The sequence below is a fragment of the Magnolia sinica genome, chromosome 13 (genome assembly GCF_029962835.1).
Source record: "Magnolia sinica isolate HGM2019 chromosome 13, MsV1, whole genome shotgun sequence".
Classification (NCBI taxonomy): Eukaryota; Viridiplantae; Streptophyta; class Magnoliopsida; order Magnoliales; family Magnoliaceae; genus Magnolia; species Magnolia sinica.
Window position 1 is genome coordinate 7,640,267 of NC_080585.1, and position 18,367 is coordinate 7,658,633.

The window sequence follows — 18,367 nt, forward strand, 5'->3', positions numbered from 1 at the left end:
GCTCCGTGGCCCCAAGCGTGATGTATGTATTTTATCCACGCCGTCAGATATAATGCTCAGGTGAAGCACATCACAGGAAACAACGAGATTGAATGCCTTCGGCTGAAAACTTCTCTGGGTCACGGAAGTTTTGGATCAAGCCTCTAGGAAGGCATCAAAGGTGGAGGTCATTGTCACCACTGCTTTCTGTGGTGTGGTCCACTTAAGGCATCGATCTGCCTCCTTTTTGGGCTTATACCATAAAACGTTATTTCAAGATAGATGGACGGATTGAATGAAACGCATATCACACTGGCCCCACATATCCCCATGATAGGACCATCCGTCTCTAGCTAAGTAAGAAGGGGCAGGAGTGTACATCGGGTCAAACCGAGTCGAGTTGGCTTCAGCTCGACACGGCACGGCTGCTAGCTGACCCCAACTCAAACTCGGCTCGGCTTGATCCTCGACCTTGACTAGCCAGCTCAGCTCGGTTCAGTCAGTAGCTCAGCCCAGTTCAAGCCGATTTCGCCTATGCAACATTTTCACAAACACATAAATGACATCTTCAAAATTTCACCGTATGTAAAACAACAGAGGTGATTTTCTAAATATTTTATCAAACACTTTCTAAGCAACGTAAAAATCAAGAAAAAAATATATTTATGTTATATACATACCTTCCTTGCCATTAATGACACGTCACTGAGTCATTTCATCAAATACTTTCTGAGCAACATCAATATCAAAGTAACCAAGTCACTGAACTATTTTGATCCGAGTTCAATTCGAGTTGGGTTTGATCCCAGTCAAGTCAATCGGGGACTAGCTCGAACTTGGCCCAAATTCATTTTCGAGCTCAAAACATCAACTCGACTCGGCTTGAACTCAACTTTGAACCTAGTCGAATCACGCTTTTCACGTCTAATCGAGCGAGCTAACCGAGCTAGCTTGGTTCTTGTACACCCCAACTGAGGGGTGACACCTAATCCGTGCAGATCTAGCCATTCGTGGATGCAAGCTCCACTCCGAAAAATTGAACGGTCAATTTAACAGCATCTACGTCCCCCTGATGAATCGGAGGCGGATTGCGTCCTCTCCCTGTCCCTACCTGCCTAGACGGACTTGGTCCGGGCGGGGGTTCTATGGGGCCTGTTGTCACATATGCATTTTTATCCACATTGTCCATCCATGATTCTAGATGATTTAAACCTATGAACCCAAAAATAAGGCAGATATAAGGCTCAAGTGGACCACGCAGTTGCAATTGAGCGGCCACCATTAAAAACTTCTTTGGAGCCACATAAGGTTGATCAAGCAGGGGCATGACTTAGGTACTTCCCCCACCTGTGTGCAGAGCTCAGGATAGGCTATACATGTATCCCATTAATTGATGGAGAACGGTTACTTCAGAAGGCGGATGACACGTAAGCAACACAGAGGCATTAGCCCGTACATCTCCTCTTTTTCTGTTTTTTTATCTTTTTTTTCCACGCAGATTTCTTGCCAAAGCCTTTCGCTTGGGAACCCCAAGTAGGACCCACTGTGATGTTTGTGAAAAATCCTTCCTGTCCATCAGTTTTGTGATTTCATTTTAGGACATGATGCCAAAAACGAACCGTATCCAATGCTCAAGTGAGCCGTGATAAAGGAAAAGATGGTTAGGGAAATTCCCATCGTTGAAACCTCCATGGGTTTGACAGTGATATTTATATGCCATCTATACCATTAACAATGTAATTATAACCTGATGCTATGAGAACAAAAATATTAGCATGATTCAAAACTTCCGTGGCCCCATGAATATGTCAACTGTGTACGTTCAATTATCATGTTTTTGGTCCACCTGACCATTGAATACGGTTCATTTTTGGCATCATGTCTTAAAATGAAATTATAAAATTGATGTACGGGAAGGATTTCTCACAAACATTACAGTGGGCTAGGTTCCTAGGCAAAAGGCTTTGGTAAGAAATCGGCGTGGGAAAAAAAGATAAAAAAATGGAAAAAGAGGAGACATGTGGGAAAAAAAGATAAAAAAACGGAAAAAGAGGAGACATATGGTATAAGGCTTAAACGTGTCCTCTGTCTTCTAACGTAACTGCTCTCCACTAATTAATTAATGGGGTATATGTATAACCCATCCCGAGCTCCGCACAAGCAGGGGATGTACCCCAATCTGCGCCCATCAAGCAGATATTTGTTTTTCCATTAATCCAGGTAAATGTGACCTTATGAACAGGTTAGATGCCAAATTAACCTCACGGTGAGCCCTAGGAAAGTTTCAACGGCAGGCATCATTATCAACACTGCTTTCTGTGTGGTGTGGTCCACTTGAGCCTTGGATTTGCCTCGACTTTCTGGGATAATGCCCTAAAATAATAGGTCAAAATGGGTTGACGGCATGGATAAAACCCATACATCACGGTGGGCCCTACAGAGCCTTGGCCGGACGGGCAGGACGCCATCCGCGTCCTGATGAATTCATGAGGTGGACTTCTGTGGTGCCATTTTCAAAGTGGCACGCCCGATGAGTGGTGCAGGTCTCAAAAAAAGAAAAGCACCAAAAAAAAATAATAATAAAATAAAATCCAGTGGTAATGCCTTCGACCAAAATAAGCCGTCCAATTATCAGCTAAGCCACATGTGTGTCACCAGATGTCGAACAGGCATGTTCAACATCCACGTATAAGCGCGTAACGTATCGGATGAGTTGATTATTTTGAATTTATTTAATTTTTTTTTCTTGGTGTCCCCATATGAGTAGACTCATCGGATGATTGAGAACGGGCATGAGCAGGCAAGAAAGAAAACAGTAACCAAGGTAATCATACGTTTATCAAAATTTAGGGAATGACAGTGGACGGTCTATCTTCGACATGCATGTGGCATCACGTGGGTGAAAAAGAAAGAATCCCCCGTTGAACGGTCCTGATCTCGACCGCGTGTGAAACAATAGAAAAAGGATAAAGAACGAAAAAAAAGAAAACCGTCGACAGCAGGATTCGAACCTGCGCAGGCAAAGCCCAACAGATTTCGAGTCTGTCTCCTTAACCACTCGGACATATCGACGAGATGGATGACTCATAAAGTTTTTATAATACAAGGCTAAATTTTTTATAAACGAATACTTCCCTCCACCTTCACCGGCTGAGAAGTAATAGCGTAGTAGTACACCTAGGGCGCGTTTGGCAAGGCGAATCCCATAAAATTAGGAGGGATGGGATGGATTTTAAGGTAATGATGGTGGTGTCAGTAGATTGGTTTAAGATCCATGGGATTACTATATCTTGGGACAAATTCACTGGGTCTGTTTGGCATGCCCGGCATATCCCGGGATTTTACCGTTCCAATCAATCCAAGGGATGGGATCAATTTTAAAGTAATGATGATGATGTTAGTGGATTGTTTTAAGATCCATGGGATTGCTTATATACCAGGACAAGTTCACCACGTCTGTTTGGCTCGTCATGCATATCCTCGGATATCGCGATCCCATCTCTCTTAAAACTGTGGGATCGGTCCGGCCAAGCAGGCCCTTGTGTGGTGAGTAAACTTTACAAGGTTCATCATAATTCATGTATTTGATCCACTCCATCCATTCATTTTACCAAATCATTTTAAGGCATATGTTAAATATTGAAGCTTATGGAAAGCTTAAGTGGACCCTACCACATGAAACAGTATTAATTGAACTTCCATCGTTGAAAATATTTTAGGGGTTACGGAAGTTTTGGATCAAGCTTATGTTTATTTTTTCCCTTCATCCATGTCTGCACAGTTTTATGAACATATCAGATGACAAATATACATCACTGTGTAGCATAGAAAGACTTCAATGGTGGAAATCATTATTCATACTGTTTCACGTGGTATGATCTACTTGAGCTTTGGATATGCTTCAGTTTTGGGCTTAACCCTTTAAATGAGCTGAAAAAAAAGATGGACGGTGTGGATAAACCACATACATTCATAGTGGCCCAATCGAGTTTATACACGATGATGAGAGCATATTAAGTAACTCAGCAGGCAATCCGATTTCCACCAGCTACGTGTGCCGTGTTTGAGAACGTTGGTCCTTTCATCGGGGCCACTGGCCAAGATACATGTTTATACAATTTTAACCGTCCAATCCTCAGCCCAAGATCAAACAGAGGAGTTTTCTTGGTGCTCGACTATCCTGTCTTGCAATTCGTTTTTAGACTATTCAATAGTGGTGCCGTATACACAACGATGGTACATACGATAATGTGTGGCAAGTGCTACCGCCAATCTTCAAATGCTGCAAATGTATCATAAATGCCACATTGGTAGACACTGAATAAATGGTTAAAATGAAAAATAGTCGGGCAAAAATCTACTTGTCGTTGATTAAAACCGTTCAATCCAATTTGCTTTGGGTGATATGACCTCCTTGCTGTTGCGCCCACGATTTGGACGGTCTAGATTTGAGTTTCTTATGGGCATGTTTATGGTCAATTACACACCGCCAGAGTATTAAAAAAGGCTCCATTCGAGACCTCCTTCGACTCGACAGCGGCCTCTGCATTTCCCAACATAAAATACGAGGGAGGGAGGGAGAGAGGGAAGGAGAGATGCAAGCTATTGTAAGAAGACGCCTGCCTCACACTCTGTTCTCAGCAGCTTCCTCGTCTACAAGACTCCTCACCCTCAAATCAGCAAACCCGTTTACAGAATCGCCCCATACCACTCTGCCACGTGGCACGCTCTCTGCCCTCTGGTCGGCCGTCCAGCACCGAGGAGCCAAAGTACTGGGTTCCGATGTACGTTCTCAGCTCGATCCCCCATTCTCATCTTCATTCTTGATTCCATGCACTATATAGTACAAAGCTGTACCATTTTTATTAAAAAAAAGTAGAAAAGCATGGGCTAATCTATCAATTCCTTTCTTTATCTGAATCTTGCTCTTGCTCCACGATCGCACAGTTTGTTGAACTGGTAAAAATAGAGAAAAAAAAAAACTTTCATACTCTGGTAGAGCGTGATGGTTGATGGTCAGGCACTAAGAAATTGCAATAGCAAGGAGCATGGGTTATTCACATTTCATCCGATGGTCGGATGCGAATTGAAAGCTAAGCAGTAGTAAATTAGAGATGTCTCGTATGTTACCAGTGCAGAAGTATCAACGTAATTTCATACAGTCATCCGGTCTGTATGCTACATGAAGAACATAAGCCAAATGGCAGAACAGGGAAACCTAGGATGTATAAGATCATAACATGCGTGATTCAAACTGATATGGATTCCTATACGTGTACGGTCTTGGGATATAGTACATAACGGAAGAAATGAAGAAATTTAAAATGAAAATCAGATTTGTGGATTCAAGTCTTGACTTGAATAGTCAAAGTCTCAAGATAGATTTGGTGATCCTTTTTTTATATATATAAAGATATTCCAGCAAGTGCAAAAGAAGGGAGATGGTGAATTGTCTTTAGGATACAATGAACTCACAAATTCGAAATTCAACACGAAGATTTGTAACTCTTAAGTGCTAACAGATCTCCAAGTGTAGACACTAATATGCTTTTACAAAAAGATCTCAAAAGGATAGTTGTAAGAAGGTAGAGATGAGTTCACAAGGCTTTAGATTGCTTGATCTAGGAAATTTTTTGTGTTCTCTGGACTATAATGTCCAGGATCTATAGAATTTGAAAGGACATGGATTCCTTCTTGGAGAGACACTCTTGTGCCTCTTTAGAACAAACACACACACCCATTCACTGCAAACAACTGTTGCTACATGGCAACACATGTAACTACCACACAGTCCTGGTTAGCTCAACTTGCGCCACATTACAACATGTGGCACTGATACCACATGTATAGCCATGTGTCAAGGACAATCAACCAACACTATGGCTAGAACCTTAGACACGTGTCAAAAAAAAAAGCTCTTTAGGCTCTTTGCAATGATGCGTTCATGCGAAGTGCAAAGTGCGTCTAATAAAGAGCAAAATTTACCACTAATCCAATGAGAATTTTTAAGACTGTTTCCATATAGAATATATTTATCTACTTTCTAAAAATAAATATTTAATTATTTTTTTTTCTTATAAAAAACAACAATACATCCACTCATGTGGTACTTCAAAATACAATTCATATAATGTCCATTTGTCTAGATATCATCATATACATCCAGAAAGTTGTATACTTTCGGAAAAGGGCTTGTACAGTTTGGGAAGGGGTAATCTACTTCAACCGATGTGCCTTTAGGCCGAACCATACATAACATAGAAATTACACATGGAAAGGGTGAACAATTGGCTATAGGAGTAGGTGTTGAAGTGAAATTGATTGCAAAAGCCGGTAAATCAGACATATTAAGATTACCATATGGGGAGGCTAGTTTAATATCCAAAAACTACTTAGTAGTAGTCGAACAAGTGGTTGATGTTGAGTGAACCAGAAGAGTTTGGGTAGAGCCGGATATAAGTGTTGGCCAGGTAAGTGTCTTGTAGTTAATAGTAGTAGATATGAACCTTAGGAACATCTGCATGGGATGGAGAAGGGAGGGTCCTCTTGGTGGGAAAAACTCACAATCCCTTGGGGCTATCTTGTGCTTGGAAGAAGAAGTGGTAAATTGTGTCATATAGATAACTTAAGCTAAACCATCCAAATTGTAGGTGATGGATCTTAAACCGAAAAGAACGCTAATTTGATTTCATAATGTCTGATTGGTGGATAGAGTTGTACACGAGTCGAGCTAGCTCGGTCAGTTCGCTTGACTCGACTAAGAAAAGCTTGACTCGCCTCGGCTCAAAATTGGATTCGGACCGAGTCGAGCTGGTTTTTGGAGCTCGAAAAAATTTCGAGCCAAGTTCACGCTTGCCCGAGCTCGACTCGACTCGGATCGAACCTCAACTCGAATTGGTTCAGTGACTCAGTTATTTTGATATTGATCTTGTTAACCGAGTGTTTGATGAAATGACTCAACGACATGTTGTTTCGGGTGCATACATTCTCCACGGGATCGGCTGGTGGTGAGGAAGGAATGTATATGAAAAAAATCACTACAACAAAAAAAAAATACATTATAAGATTGCCCTCATATCTTGATTTTGATGTTGCTCGCTGAGCGTTTGATAAAATACCTGTAAAGTGTTGTTACTGTTTTGCATTTTTGTGAGAAATTGAAGATGCATTCTATGTGTTTGAGAAAATGTTGCACATGCTCGAACTTAGCTCGAATTGGCCCAAGCTGCTAACCGAATCGAGCCGACCTGACACAGGGATGAACGTGATGAGGTTGATCACCGTCTTCCTCAAGGATAACTACTCTGAATCCACGGAGTTTCTTTGGACTCCTCACAGAGACTTCTCGAATCCACGAGGAAAAGAAATAGAAATAATTCTAAAATATTTGAAATAAATTTGTTGATGATTGATAAATGAATCTACAACCCTTTAAATAGGGATACCAAGACTTGGAAGAAGTTTATGAATTAAACTATAACTAAAACTCCCTAACATTCATAACTTACTATAAATAGTACATTTACTATTTATAGTAAGTGTCCTATGTGGCTTAACCACGTTATTCTCCTAAATTTTCTAAACACTTTTCATGATGGACACAACTTCTAAAGCCCAACGGATGATGAGTTACAATCAAACCAAAACTTATTAAAAATAGTAAAACAAAAATAAACATGGAATTCGACCGTCGATCTGATGGAATCTCGCAAATTCGGCATGGGCAACCTGGTTATGCCGGGTTGTTGGCTAAAGTAGCTCATCCTACCCCAAAATCATATATGGTACGTCAAGTAACTCATTCCGGTTTGCGAGATATGCCTGTTTTAAGGTTCTAACGATCTTGATGACTTCTGCCTCCGATTGGGCCTTCTTCGATCCATCTTGGACATTGAAGTGTTTGCGACCCGCTCTACATCACGACCTGGTCAGTCAGGCTCGAGGACCGAGCCGAGTAGAGTTCAAGCTGGAGTTAGCTATTGGCCGGGCCGAGCCGAGCCGAGGTGTGCCAAGCTCAACTCGGTTCGACTCGTGTACAACTCTATTGGTGGACATTTACTGGACAGTCAAAGCTTAAAATAGTCAATGGTTGTGATTCAATAAGAAAATGGCCATTAATTAGAGGTTGGGATTCTTGAATCAGCCTTACTTTCAGATGATGAGCCATCTATAGAGAGTTGCATTTTGAACGGTTTAATTTGAGTTATATATGCCACATGTACAATTGTGAGTGCTTGAATTATCAACAATCACACTCTACTGGAATATCATATAACTCCCTAAAAATAATAGAAATAATTATTTTTATCAGTCCGATATGTGCAATTGCATCTTTGCACAGTATAGGTAGGTTTCAATTATGGGAAGTGGCAGGCATGGTTCGGTTTGTTAGACATTGATTGGTTGCTTCTAGCTATGGTTGTGTTGCCCACCAAATTGGAAGATCCTAGCCATCAATCCTTTTTTTTTCTTCTTTTTTTTTTCAGTTGCACATGCACCATTGTCTAAACCATTTACTTTTGGGCCATGAATTGAAAGGTTATTGTGGCCCATTGAGGAGATATTCAGGGCAGCGTCCATCCATAGTGGGGCGCAACAGACGGTGGTTTAGGTTGATGAACTATGGGCCCCAACTGTCATAATTTAGAACTCGCGTGCGTATACTATGCAAAGACACAAGCAACATATCATACTATTCCTGTTTTCTTGAAACCAGTCAGAGCATAAGTAATGCTACTGTTGCTTAAAAACAGAAATACGACAAATGTCCACATTCAACTTGATAGCAACCGTAAATTGGTGGATCCAAACATATAAATGTTTGAATCACTAAGACATGGGTCCCTCTCATAGTAACTGAAAACCTGAGTTTACTATGCATATTTTTGGCTCTACAATATTGCAATTAGATAGAGTGGAATGGAGGAAAAAAGATTCATGTAGCTAACCCTAATTAGTTGGGATAAGGCTTAGATGATGATGATGATGATTGTTAGAGTTTTGGAAACATAATGGAAAAAATATATACATATATATATATATATATATATATATATTTTCTAAAAGGTTCAGATTAATTGATTAAGCCTTATGGGTCACTGCTTAGATATTATCAAGTTTATGCATTGAGTCGAATAAGGGATTTTAGACCTAAACACACCTTTTGATTGCTACTATCAAATATGGTTTAATCATCAATGATATATTTTCAAAGTAAAATGTTCTCTCTCAGATGAGGAGAGGAGGAAAGCCTACACACAAAAACCCTAGAGTAGGGCTAGGGCCTTGCACAGAGAGACATGCACAGTGGGTTGTACACGTGTGGATGTGTGGGTGCAAGGAAGGGATGAGAGAGGATTCTCTTTTTCTCTTCTCACTTTCCTCTCTCTATCTCTTTAAGTGGTGACGCCCTAGGGGGGGCTTGGGCGTCCAAGGCTCTCTTGTGTGAATTCTTTCATAGGGATAAGATCTTATTTATAAAGAGTCGGGGTTTTAGGGATCGATATCAATATGCTACTTCACCACCTTACAAACTTTGGTAATGCCCCATTACATTTAAAGTCTGTGAATCTTACCTAACTATATATCTCAAGTTGACTCCATCTCTTCACCGAACATGGCCATCCATCCTTAATCCAATTCCAATGCAAATTAAGTGATGGACCTCAAGATCTCAACTATCAGAATTACCATCTAGTGCAATGAAAATTTTTTGACAGTCAAAACAAAAGATCAATGGTTGAAAATATTTGTAAAACCATTTGAAACTTTTGGGGTACTTGACCAGTGAAAAATCACTTGATGAGTGGTCTAATTTACTCGATCTTAGCTATAAGTGTGTCCCTAGCAGACCAATGGATACCTTATTGGATCATGTGGGCCTCAATTGTATCTTAATGCATGAACCTAACAATGCCTGCATATGAGCCATTGGCCCATAATGTCCTCAGATATAAGGATTAGTTAAATCTAATACATACACAAGCGGATCATAGTCCATGCATAATGAGTCTCTTGGTCTAGAGACTTGAATTGATCATCCAATGCAAGTGTCAACATGTATTATACCATGAGTCATTCCCATAGCACACTTACACTCTTACATAGGATAGGGGACAAACACATTAGCTCATGTCGAACCTGATGGTGGAGACCTTCCATCTTGATTCATCATTGGCCCTCACACAAGATGACCATATAAGAATGGCAGCAACCACGGGTTTGGCATACATCCTACCAGATGGTCATAGGACAATAGGGTACTGAGATCCATAGGGCTCAAGTCTTCCTTGACAAGTGGTCATTGTGTCCAAACTCTAGTTCTAAAGGACAACCAGAGGAATCTCCTTTAACCCATATATATGTAAGGTTTAAGATATACCACATTCTGATTATGGCGTTGGTGACATGTCCATATGGGAGCTATGGTCTGATCTATGGTCAAGATCAACACATTGACGGTTAATATTAACTCATTAGCTTTATAGGGCATACAACATATGCGATCAAATAAGTTCTTATGCGATCGCATACAACACTGCTTGACACTCAGTTATGATCTTTATTAGCATTTACAAGTGCTACAGCGTCTCACTCTTGTTGGTGACGACCATTCTCCTCGATTAGTTCATTCATGGATTTCTTTAATTTATTTTGAAATTTTAATGTATGGACTTCCATTGCTCGCATTCTATCATACACTACTTTGTTAATTATATTTTTCATTTGACTAAGATACGTAAGTTCATAGCTTCAAGTTGGCTTGATGCAGGTCAGACTTGGGAACATAATCCAGAGGAAAGGTCTTCATTCCTATCCAAGCTCTCAAATTTAGTTCAAATTCTCTGTAATCCGATATATTTTCTAATAAATTTATCTTTCTCAATGATTTGGGTGGACTTCATCTTCTTCAGGCCGTATTTATCAGGTAATGATGATTTGTTTGTGATAATTGAAATGACAGATTGCGTTTTTATTTGTTTACAGATGGGATTATAGTGCCTGACTTTGTTTTTGGATACAAAATCCATCATATAGGTTCTAAAAGCACAACACACACAACATGGAAGAGGTGGTGCAACAATTCAGGTTAATCATCTTCCTCGTCTGGCAACATTCATTAATTGCTATATTTTGAATCAACTGATACAACGGTTGTGTAACTCATGCGTGCTTGACCTAGGCCGTGTTTGGATGTAGAACTGAATGAGATTGTAAATATTCTGTTCCATCAAGAGGAAATGACAAAAAAGAAAGTGACATTTCCTAGAATTCATATGAGGACATATCCCTCCAACTGCACTTATGTTTCTTTCAGGTCTAACTTGAAAGTGACTTAACTGCAATTTGTAGACCATGCTCTCAACATGAATGCTAAGGAGGAAAACCAATATTTGGTAATGTCCCCGTTGTTAGACTAATGTAGCAATTCAATTCCATATTGCATCCAAAAGCACCTTTACATTCTCACGCTAACCTTGATTTTTTAAGCATTTAAAAAAAAAAAAAAAAAAAAAAAAAAAAAACCTCGTTCAGTATGTCATTCTCTGGTTCCATTGTTCACCTTAGCTTCGGAAATTTATATGTTTTAAGTTTTGGCTGGCTGAGGTTGTTACCCTTTTTGGCTTAATAGGTGGAGCTGCGGGATGTTGACAGCGGAAACAAAATAGCTGAAAGATTTCGCACTGATGAGGCTATTGAGAGTATGCATCTTGAGCACTGGGATTGAATTGAGTAATCGACAATAGCTATTGAATAGGATACCCATTATTTTTGTTCTATGAGTTTCTCTAATTTAAGATCGATTCAAAATCTCAATTACATTGTAATTTACTGTTGTTGCATAATTCTAGGAAATTCTCTACTGTGCCTCATTTGGCTTTCTAGAATACCAATAATAATATCTATGTAGTTGTTTTAGATCTAATTAGACAGATTTTATTATTTATTTTTAAAAAAATCCTTTTATTCTGGCAAATTTGGATTATCTGATAAAGGAAAGGACAGATGCTGGTCATGGTTCTCAGTTGCTTCCGGCTGAGGACAGATGCTGTTTGCTATTTGTCTTGCAGGGGTTTTTGTTGAAGACAAGTCTTTCACATATTTGTATACAGAAGGTGACTCTATAGTGATAATGGAGTGAGTTCTATTGGCTGCATTGCTTTATGCTCCTTGTTATTTTGTGAATTCTGTGCTCATTTTACAAAAAAATGCTTGTTCTGATCAAATATGCCAAAATTTCTTGTTTTTTGTAATTTGCAACCAGGCCTGATACCTTTGAGCAAATGGAAGTACGCAAAGACTTATTTGGCAAGGCTGTGGCCTACCTGAAAGGTACATCTAATACTAGATTAGGCAGTTTGCTAGCATCATTGTTCTCTTTGGCAGGACTGCAATTGTAGTATGATTCCTCTATAGGTCAAGTATGCATTTGCAATTCAAGATTTCACTCGGCAATAACACCCCGTGTTGCAATGTCTTGCATCTTTATACCAATTCATTTAGGTTAAGCTTGGGTGCGTGAGTGAATTGAGTTGCAAAGTTCAGTTCAATTTCAAGAAAAGTTTATGGTGTTTCCTTGTACTTACTACTTGCAATAGCCCACGATTATGTTTACTTTTCTTTCAAATACAGCTTAAAAGCAATATAGTTGCAATTTGGAGCCCAGACCTCAATATGGATATTAAAGAAGGAGACTAAAAAAATTTTATTGACTAACAATTGCAATCGAATTTAACAGTTTATCCAAATGCATCCCTTAGTGATCACTAAATCTGGTTACATCTCGTGGGCTTCTGATTTGCATCATTTAGGATTGCCATGTAGTGCTGCCGATCTTACTATTCCTCCCATAATGCTGGTTGCATCACTGAAACTATCCACATCTATGTGATTGGCAAACTCACAATTTTTATGGAGATAGCACTTAAATCTGTTTCCCTTGTGACAGCCACTACTAATTTTTGCAGCTTCCCTGTCTTTCTTGGTATAGCATTCATGGTCATGAAAATTGGAGCCCATACCTCAATATGGATATTAAGGAAGGAGATAATTTATTTATTTTTTTGACTAACAATTGCAATTGAATTTAACAGTTTATCCAAATGCATCCTTAGTGATCACTAAATCTGGTTACATATCTTGGGCTTGTGATTTTCATCATTCAGGATTGCCTTTGAAGTGCTATAGATCTTACTATTACTCCCATAATGCTGGTTTTATCACTGAAACTATCCACATTTATGTGATTGGCAAACTCGCAACTTTTATGGAGCTGGCACTTAAATCTGTTTCCCTTGTGACAGCCACTACTAAGTTTTGCAGCTTCCCTGTCTTCCTTGATATAGCATTCGTGGTCCGTGAAAATCTTATTTGGTGAATTGTATTTACTGCTGTAGCTCTCCTGTGTTTGCTCATAATGCAAATTAAGTCATTCTGAATAGCAATTCAACTAATGTGAAAGGATGCACATGTGCACTCATGCACACGTTTCCTGCGACCATTTGCCTGTGTTTTGTGAAGTATTAAATTCTGATCTCTCATGGTGAACAGATAACATGAAAGTTACCCTTCAAACCTATGATGGAAAACCAATGTCAGCATCTGTTCCGCAGCGCGTGACATGTACTGTTGCTGAAGCACAGACTACTTCGAAGGGTCTAACTGCCACTCCACAGTATGTTTCATCATTTTTTTTTTCTGCCTCCTCATTCACCGACATTAGGTTTTGTTTGTCAATGATATACTTATCGAAAGATCATCATGTCTAATTTGAGTTATCTTTTGTGCAATTCTTTTATTTTTACTTATTTCTTGAACTTGAACCTGAATAAGATTACATCATTAATCAATCTATTCAATTTGTGTCAATTTGAGCATCAGCCCACAAGAATGCAGGAAACCTAATCCAGATATGTCCCATTTCTTTGGCTTCTTCCGATTTCATTATTATGATCTAAGTATGCACGCTTCACCAATTCACAATGGAGTTGTATGCCTGTGATGTCTCCACGATCTGCTTGTGTTCATGTCTTCTTGGTTTGTAATGCATGTTGATTTTTAGTTTTCCTCTTGTGATCATCAAGGGGCTAATACATAATTACAAGATTGACTCATGGTATCCTGAAGTAGTGATGTCTGGTGGCGTTGCAAGTATGCCAATCATCCGATTGGCCTTTTGATGAGATGTTGGTACCACCATGAAGTATGTTGGTACCAATTTACCCGGGGGGGGGGGGGGGCCCGGGGGTGGAGGGGATGAAAATAATGTTGAGATATCAGTTTGTTGGTTTGGGGTAGTTTTGCCTCTTTTTAATCATTTAAAGTGACTTTTAATTGTATCCTATCTTTATTATAGGGTTTAATTTGATTTCATATCTGAAGCTCAAATTGTTGTACATGGTATGTGTTTTCGGTCTGATGAATTGCACAATTGTGATATTCTGTGTAATTGTTGAAGTTAGAAGATACCTTTGGAACATCTTTTAATGTTATTGTTTAAATGTGGTGAACCCAATTATTTAGGATAAGGCTTCGATGATGGTGATGGTGATTGTTTAAATGTGGTATTATTAGGACTTTGTTATTTTTCATAAACTTGGAGGTGTTATTAGGTTCAAACTTTTGGCCTTTTGCCTTGTAATATCCTTTTTTCTTCCCCTTTTTAATAAAATCACTGATTACCGATCAAAAGAAGAAGAAGAAAAAAGAAAGTTTGTCATGTTCAAACTTTGATTTTACATCTAGATGATGAGTGTGACCATTAGTTGCTCTTCCAATTGTGATTGTAACTTAACAAAGTTCTTTGATGTTCCTTGTGTAAAATACAGGTATAAAAGAGTGTTACTGGACAACGGGCTCACTGTGCTAGTATGTTCGAACTATAACCTATCAAATGAGTTAATTGCATTCTAATTGCAGCAGTCTCATCAGAAGTTTAGCTACTCGCATGCTTCTGCTGATTTATTGATACTAAAGTTTGTATTATTGTAGAACTATTTCCATTGCTGCATACAGAGGTTACCTACTATTTAAATGAACTATCTTTTTGAGAATGAGAGTAGGCAACCATTTATGGTATGGTTGGAGTTCCCATTTCCCAAGGTCAACACGAGTCACTAACACCAAAGTGCAAGTGATGTGTTCAGGACCTTCTGGTGCATATGTCACTTGTCATTTGGGGCTGAATAGGTGGCAAATTTAAGTCCAGTTCATGCGGGTTCTATTCCCATGCTGCCACAAAGGCAGCACCTTGTTGACTTGAACTCATGTTCTGTCAACTGCTTTTCAGCACGTCCAGATACTATCTTCATAATGTATTAAAACAACTCCATGCCTGTGGAATTTTGGGTGCCTCCATTGCTGTGAAATATTTGCTTGTTTTCCCTTTCCTTTTTAAAATCTTTCTTGTATTGGTTGGAGGAGAGATCTAGTCACCTGAAGCAACTGTGTTCTTTCCCATTCCTTGAGACCAGTTGATTGCGTAGTTACAGCCCTATAGTTAAAGCACAATCCCCTGATCCTACAAGTAATTGTATTTTTTTCCTTATTTACAAAAGCATTGTAAAGTGATGGTCTTTGTCCTAGCTATTATTACAATGCATTGGTTGTTAGCATTGATGATCAGATATCCCAACTGTTGCAACAGTGATCAAGTCCACCATATTTTCTACCAAAGCTTCATGTTGGCTGAAAAAAAAAAGGGGGGGATACGAAAACCTTTCCATTGAGACTTGCAAAGGTGGCACTTGGTAATGAAGTTGAATAATGAGATCTGCGTCATGGGCCTCCCCTACATGGAAGATTATGCATTTCTAACAACCTGCATGCAAACCAGGTCTTATGCTGCCTGTAAATCAATTCAACTCCTATTACTATGTTTTTGCAACAGAAGAATCACGTATTTGGGAAATGGCACTGATGCATGCATGTACCTTTTTGTATATTGATAATCAGATGGATGGATGGATGGATAGAGAATGAGGCAAGATACCATTCAAATTTTCCATGTCACAGTGAATGGTCTTGACTGGTACAACTGGAAAGGACTGGCTGTTTCCTGCTCATGGCCCTTTCTATGCTTCAGTAGTGGTTTCCCCATATGCATGCCATTATCTCATGAACCATTTCTTCCATAGATGACGGTGTTCTTCAGCCACTAAGAGATAACATGTGGTTGACAAAATGTAATTAAACGTTGTTCTGCAAGAGCAGAAGATTTGTTCCCATCTTTTACTTTGTCCTCTCAGGCTTGCATTTGCATTTGGTTGAAACTGATATGTCATTGGATCGCATTTAGAAGTTCAAAATGTACACATTTGTTTTCTGATCCTGGCCTGAATGATAACATGTATGGTATCTTTTATAGGTTCATTTTTTTGTTTCCTGCCCGCAGCCACCCCCCCCCCCTAGCACCATTTCATTTCTCTAAAACACCTATTTTGACGTGTTTATAAATGCATATTTCTAATGTTAGCAATTCCAATTCTTTACACCCTAGGGCATGGCTTCTCGATTCTTCAGGTTATTAGTTCACTGTGTTCCATATCATATACTTATTCCTTAGAAGTATCCTTTGATCATTCATCTACAACAGAAATGTTGCCTCAGTTGTCTTATTTATTCAGTGAAATTGCCAGGCACCTTCATTTATCAAAACCGGCGATATGATAGTCATCAATACTACTGATGATTCATATATCACCAGGTGAATTCCCATTGCTTCTCTGAATTTATAATTCAAGTATTTCTAATGTTGCACCGTGTAGACTCTGCATTTTCCTCATTAATACTACTCTGCCAGCAACTTGCTTATGGACAATGATACAAGTTTGAGCATCGCATGGAAAGGCGAGTCTTCTCCATTTTAGTGAAGATTAGTATTCATCTAGTAGCATACCTCAAGTCCTCAGCCCTTTCAAATTTGCTGAAGCTTGCCATCTATCAGAGTTGATATGATTTTTCGTGCTTCATACACATTTTTCATAAAGAAATGATGGTTAGCAAATTGCTGTTAACTCATCAGCTTGCAAGAATGCAATCAATACATGTAGTATTTGAATTTGGAGGGTGGAAAGCATCACTAGCATGAAAATCATCTTTATAAAGAGAGGAATTGTTTGATATGCTGGCAGAGTATGACTGTCCATGCAAATGCAAATATCCATTGTGCCTGTGACATATATGTGTCCCTGAATCCAAACTATAATTTCTTTATAGCAAATTCTCATAACTAATAAGCTTGCAAGAATGTAATCAATACATGGTATACTATTTGAATTTGGAGGGTGGAAGGCATCACTGGCATACATATCATCTTTATAAAGAGAGGAGTTGTCTAATATGCTGGCAGAGTACAACTGTCCATGCAAATGCAAATATCCATTGTGCATGTGGCATACATGTTCCTGAATCCAAACTTTTCAAATGAGGCCTATCATGGAGGGACAATTCAAAATTTATGCTGAGAGGCATGGTTGTGACCATCCGATTAGTGGGCATCACACAGATGGTTAAAATGAGAAGTAAGCCGAAATTCAACTAACAAATGTCCGCCAATCAAAGGTTAGGAGCATTCAATTGATCTGATTTCAGGGCAATGTTCCTGTCTAAAGCTGGGCCAAAGATTGGGATGGTTTAATTTGAGGTACATGTGCCAATTCTTCCCCCAACTAACAAAGAGATCTTGGTGGGATTGCCACATATGAAACTGATGCTATGATCCTATTTCCCTCTGCCTCTGCATTTGTATGGATTGTCACTCGTTAGACACTGCAAGAGTATACTTCTCTCTTTTTTAAAGAAGATGCAAACAGTCCATGCATTTTTACCTGGCACCTGATATACTTGGAACTCTGGGATTATCTTTGATAACCTGCTAGTTGCCTCTCACCTTTTCTGTTAAATTTCATGACTTGGGGTTCTTCTCCTTCATCTGTTTAGGGCTAAGGAGTAGTATTTGTGTGGTGCTGCACTGCAAATTCAAGGAATCCAAACTCATATATCTGTTGTGCTTCCAATAAAGAAATTCCCAGATGGGTTCCATGGATTTGGTGGCCTGATATTAGAGCTTCATGGGCTTATATCATTGTTTCAAATTCAAACTCCGAGAGGTTTGTTGTATCGATTCATTATTTTTACAGCACGCACAAAATTCTGCCTTTACCATTGAGTTCAGTGTAAAACATTCCATAAGTGAAAGAAACATTTTTGTATGGTAGGATTCAAAGTGTGTACGGGTTTTTAAAGGTGACAATGAGTTTCCAACTTCCTGTTGTAACTAATAAGCACTGTTTTGGTACATCCAATCATGTGATTTGGTGAGCTGCTGTATACTAAGCATACAATGCGTCAGCTGTTGATAAAATTCGCTGTGATATTCTTACAGTTA

At 39.1% G+C, this 18,367-nt stretch overlaps 1 protein-coding gene and 1 non-coding gene across 4 annotated transcripts; one reads left to right on the top strand and one right to left on the bottom strand.

Annotated features, from left to right (window-relative positions):
- Positions 1 to 2,969: 2,969 nt before the first annotated feature.
- TRNAS-CGA (transfer RNA serine (anticodon CGA)) lies at positions 2,970 to 3,051 on the bottom strand. Its single transcript has one exon. It is a non-coding gene; the product is annotated as a tRNA-Ser (tRNA).
- Positions 3,052 to 4,411: 1,360 nt separating this feature from the next.
- LOC131222638 (uncharacterized) lies at positions 4,412 to 18,367 on the top strand. Of its 3 annotated transcripts, none has more exons than XM_058217789.1 (11): positions 4,412 to 4,763; positions 10,730 to 10,781; positions 10,893 to 10,906; positions 11,017 to 11,067; positions 11,612 to 11,681; positions 12,051 to 12,117; positions 12,245 to 12,312; positions 13,531 to 13,654; positions 14,808 to 14,847; positions 16,617 to 16,684; positions 16,781 to 17,100. In XM_058217789.1, the coding sequence occupies exons 1-11, from the start codon at positions 4,575 to 4,577 to the stop codon at positions 16,845 to 16,847; spliced, it is 810 nt and encodes a 269-aa protein (XP_058073772.1). In that variant the 5' UTR covers positions 4,412 to 4,574; the 3' UTR covers positions 16,848 to 17,100. The 3 variants fall into 3 exon arrangements, with proteins under 3 accessions (XP_058073772.1, XP_058073774.1, XP_058073773.1); XM_058217791.1 differs by lacking the exon at positions 16,781 to 17,100 and adding an exon at positions 17,920 to 18,367 and having other exon boundaries at positions 4,434 to 4,763; XM_058217790.1 differs by having other exon boundaries at positions 4,439 to 4,763; positions 10,751 to 10,781.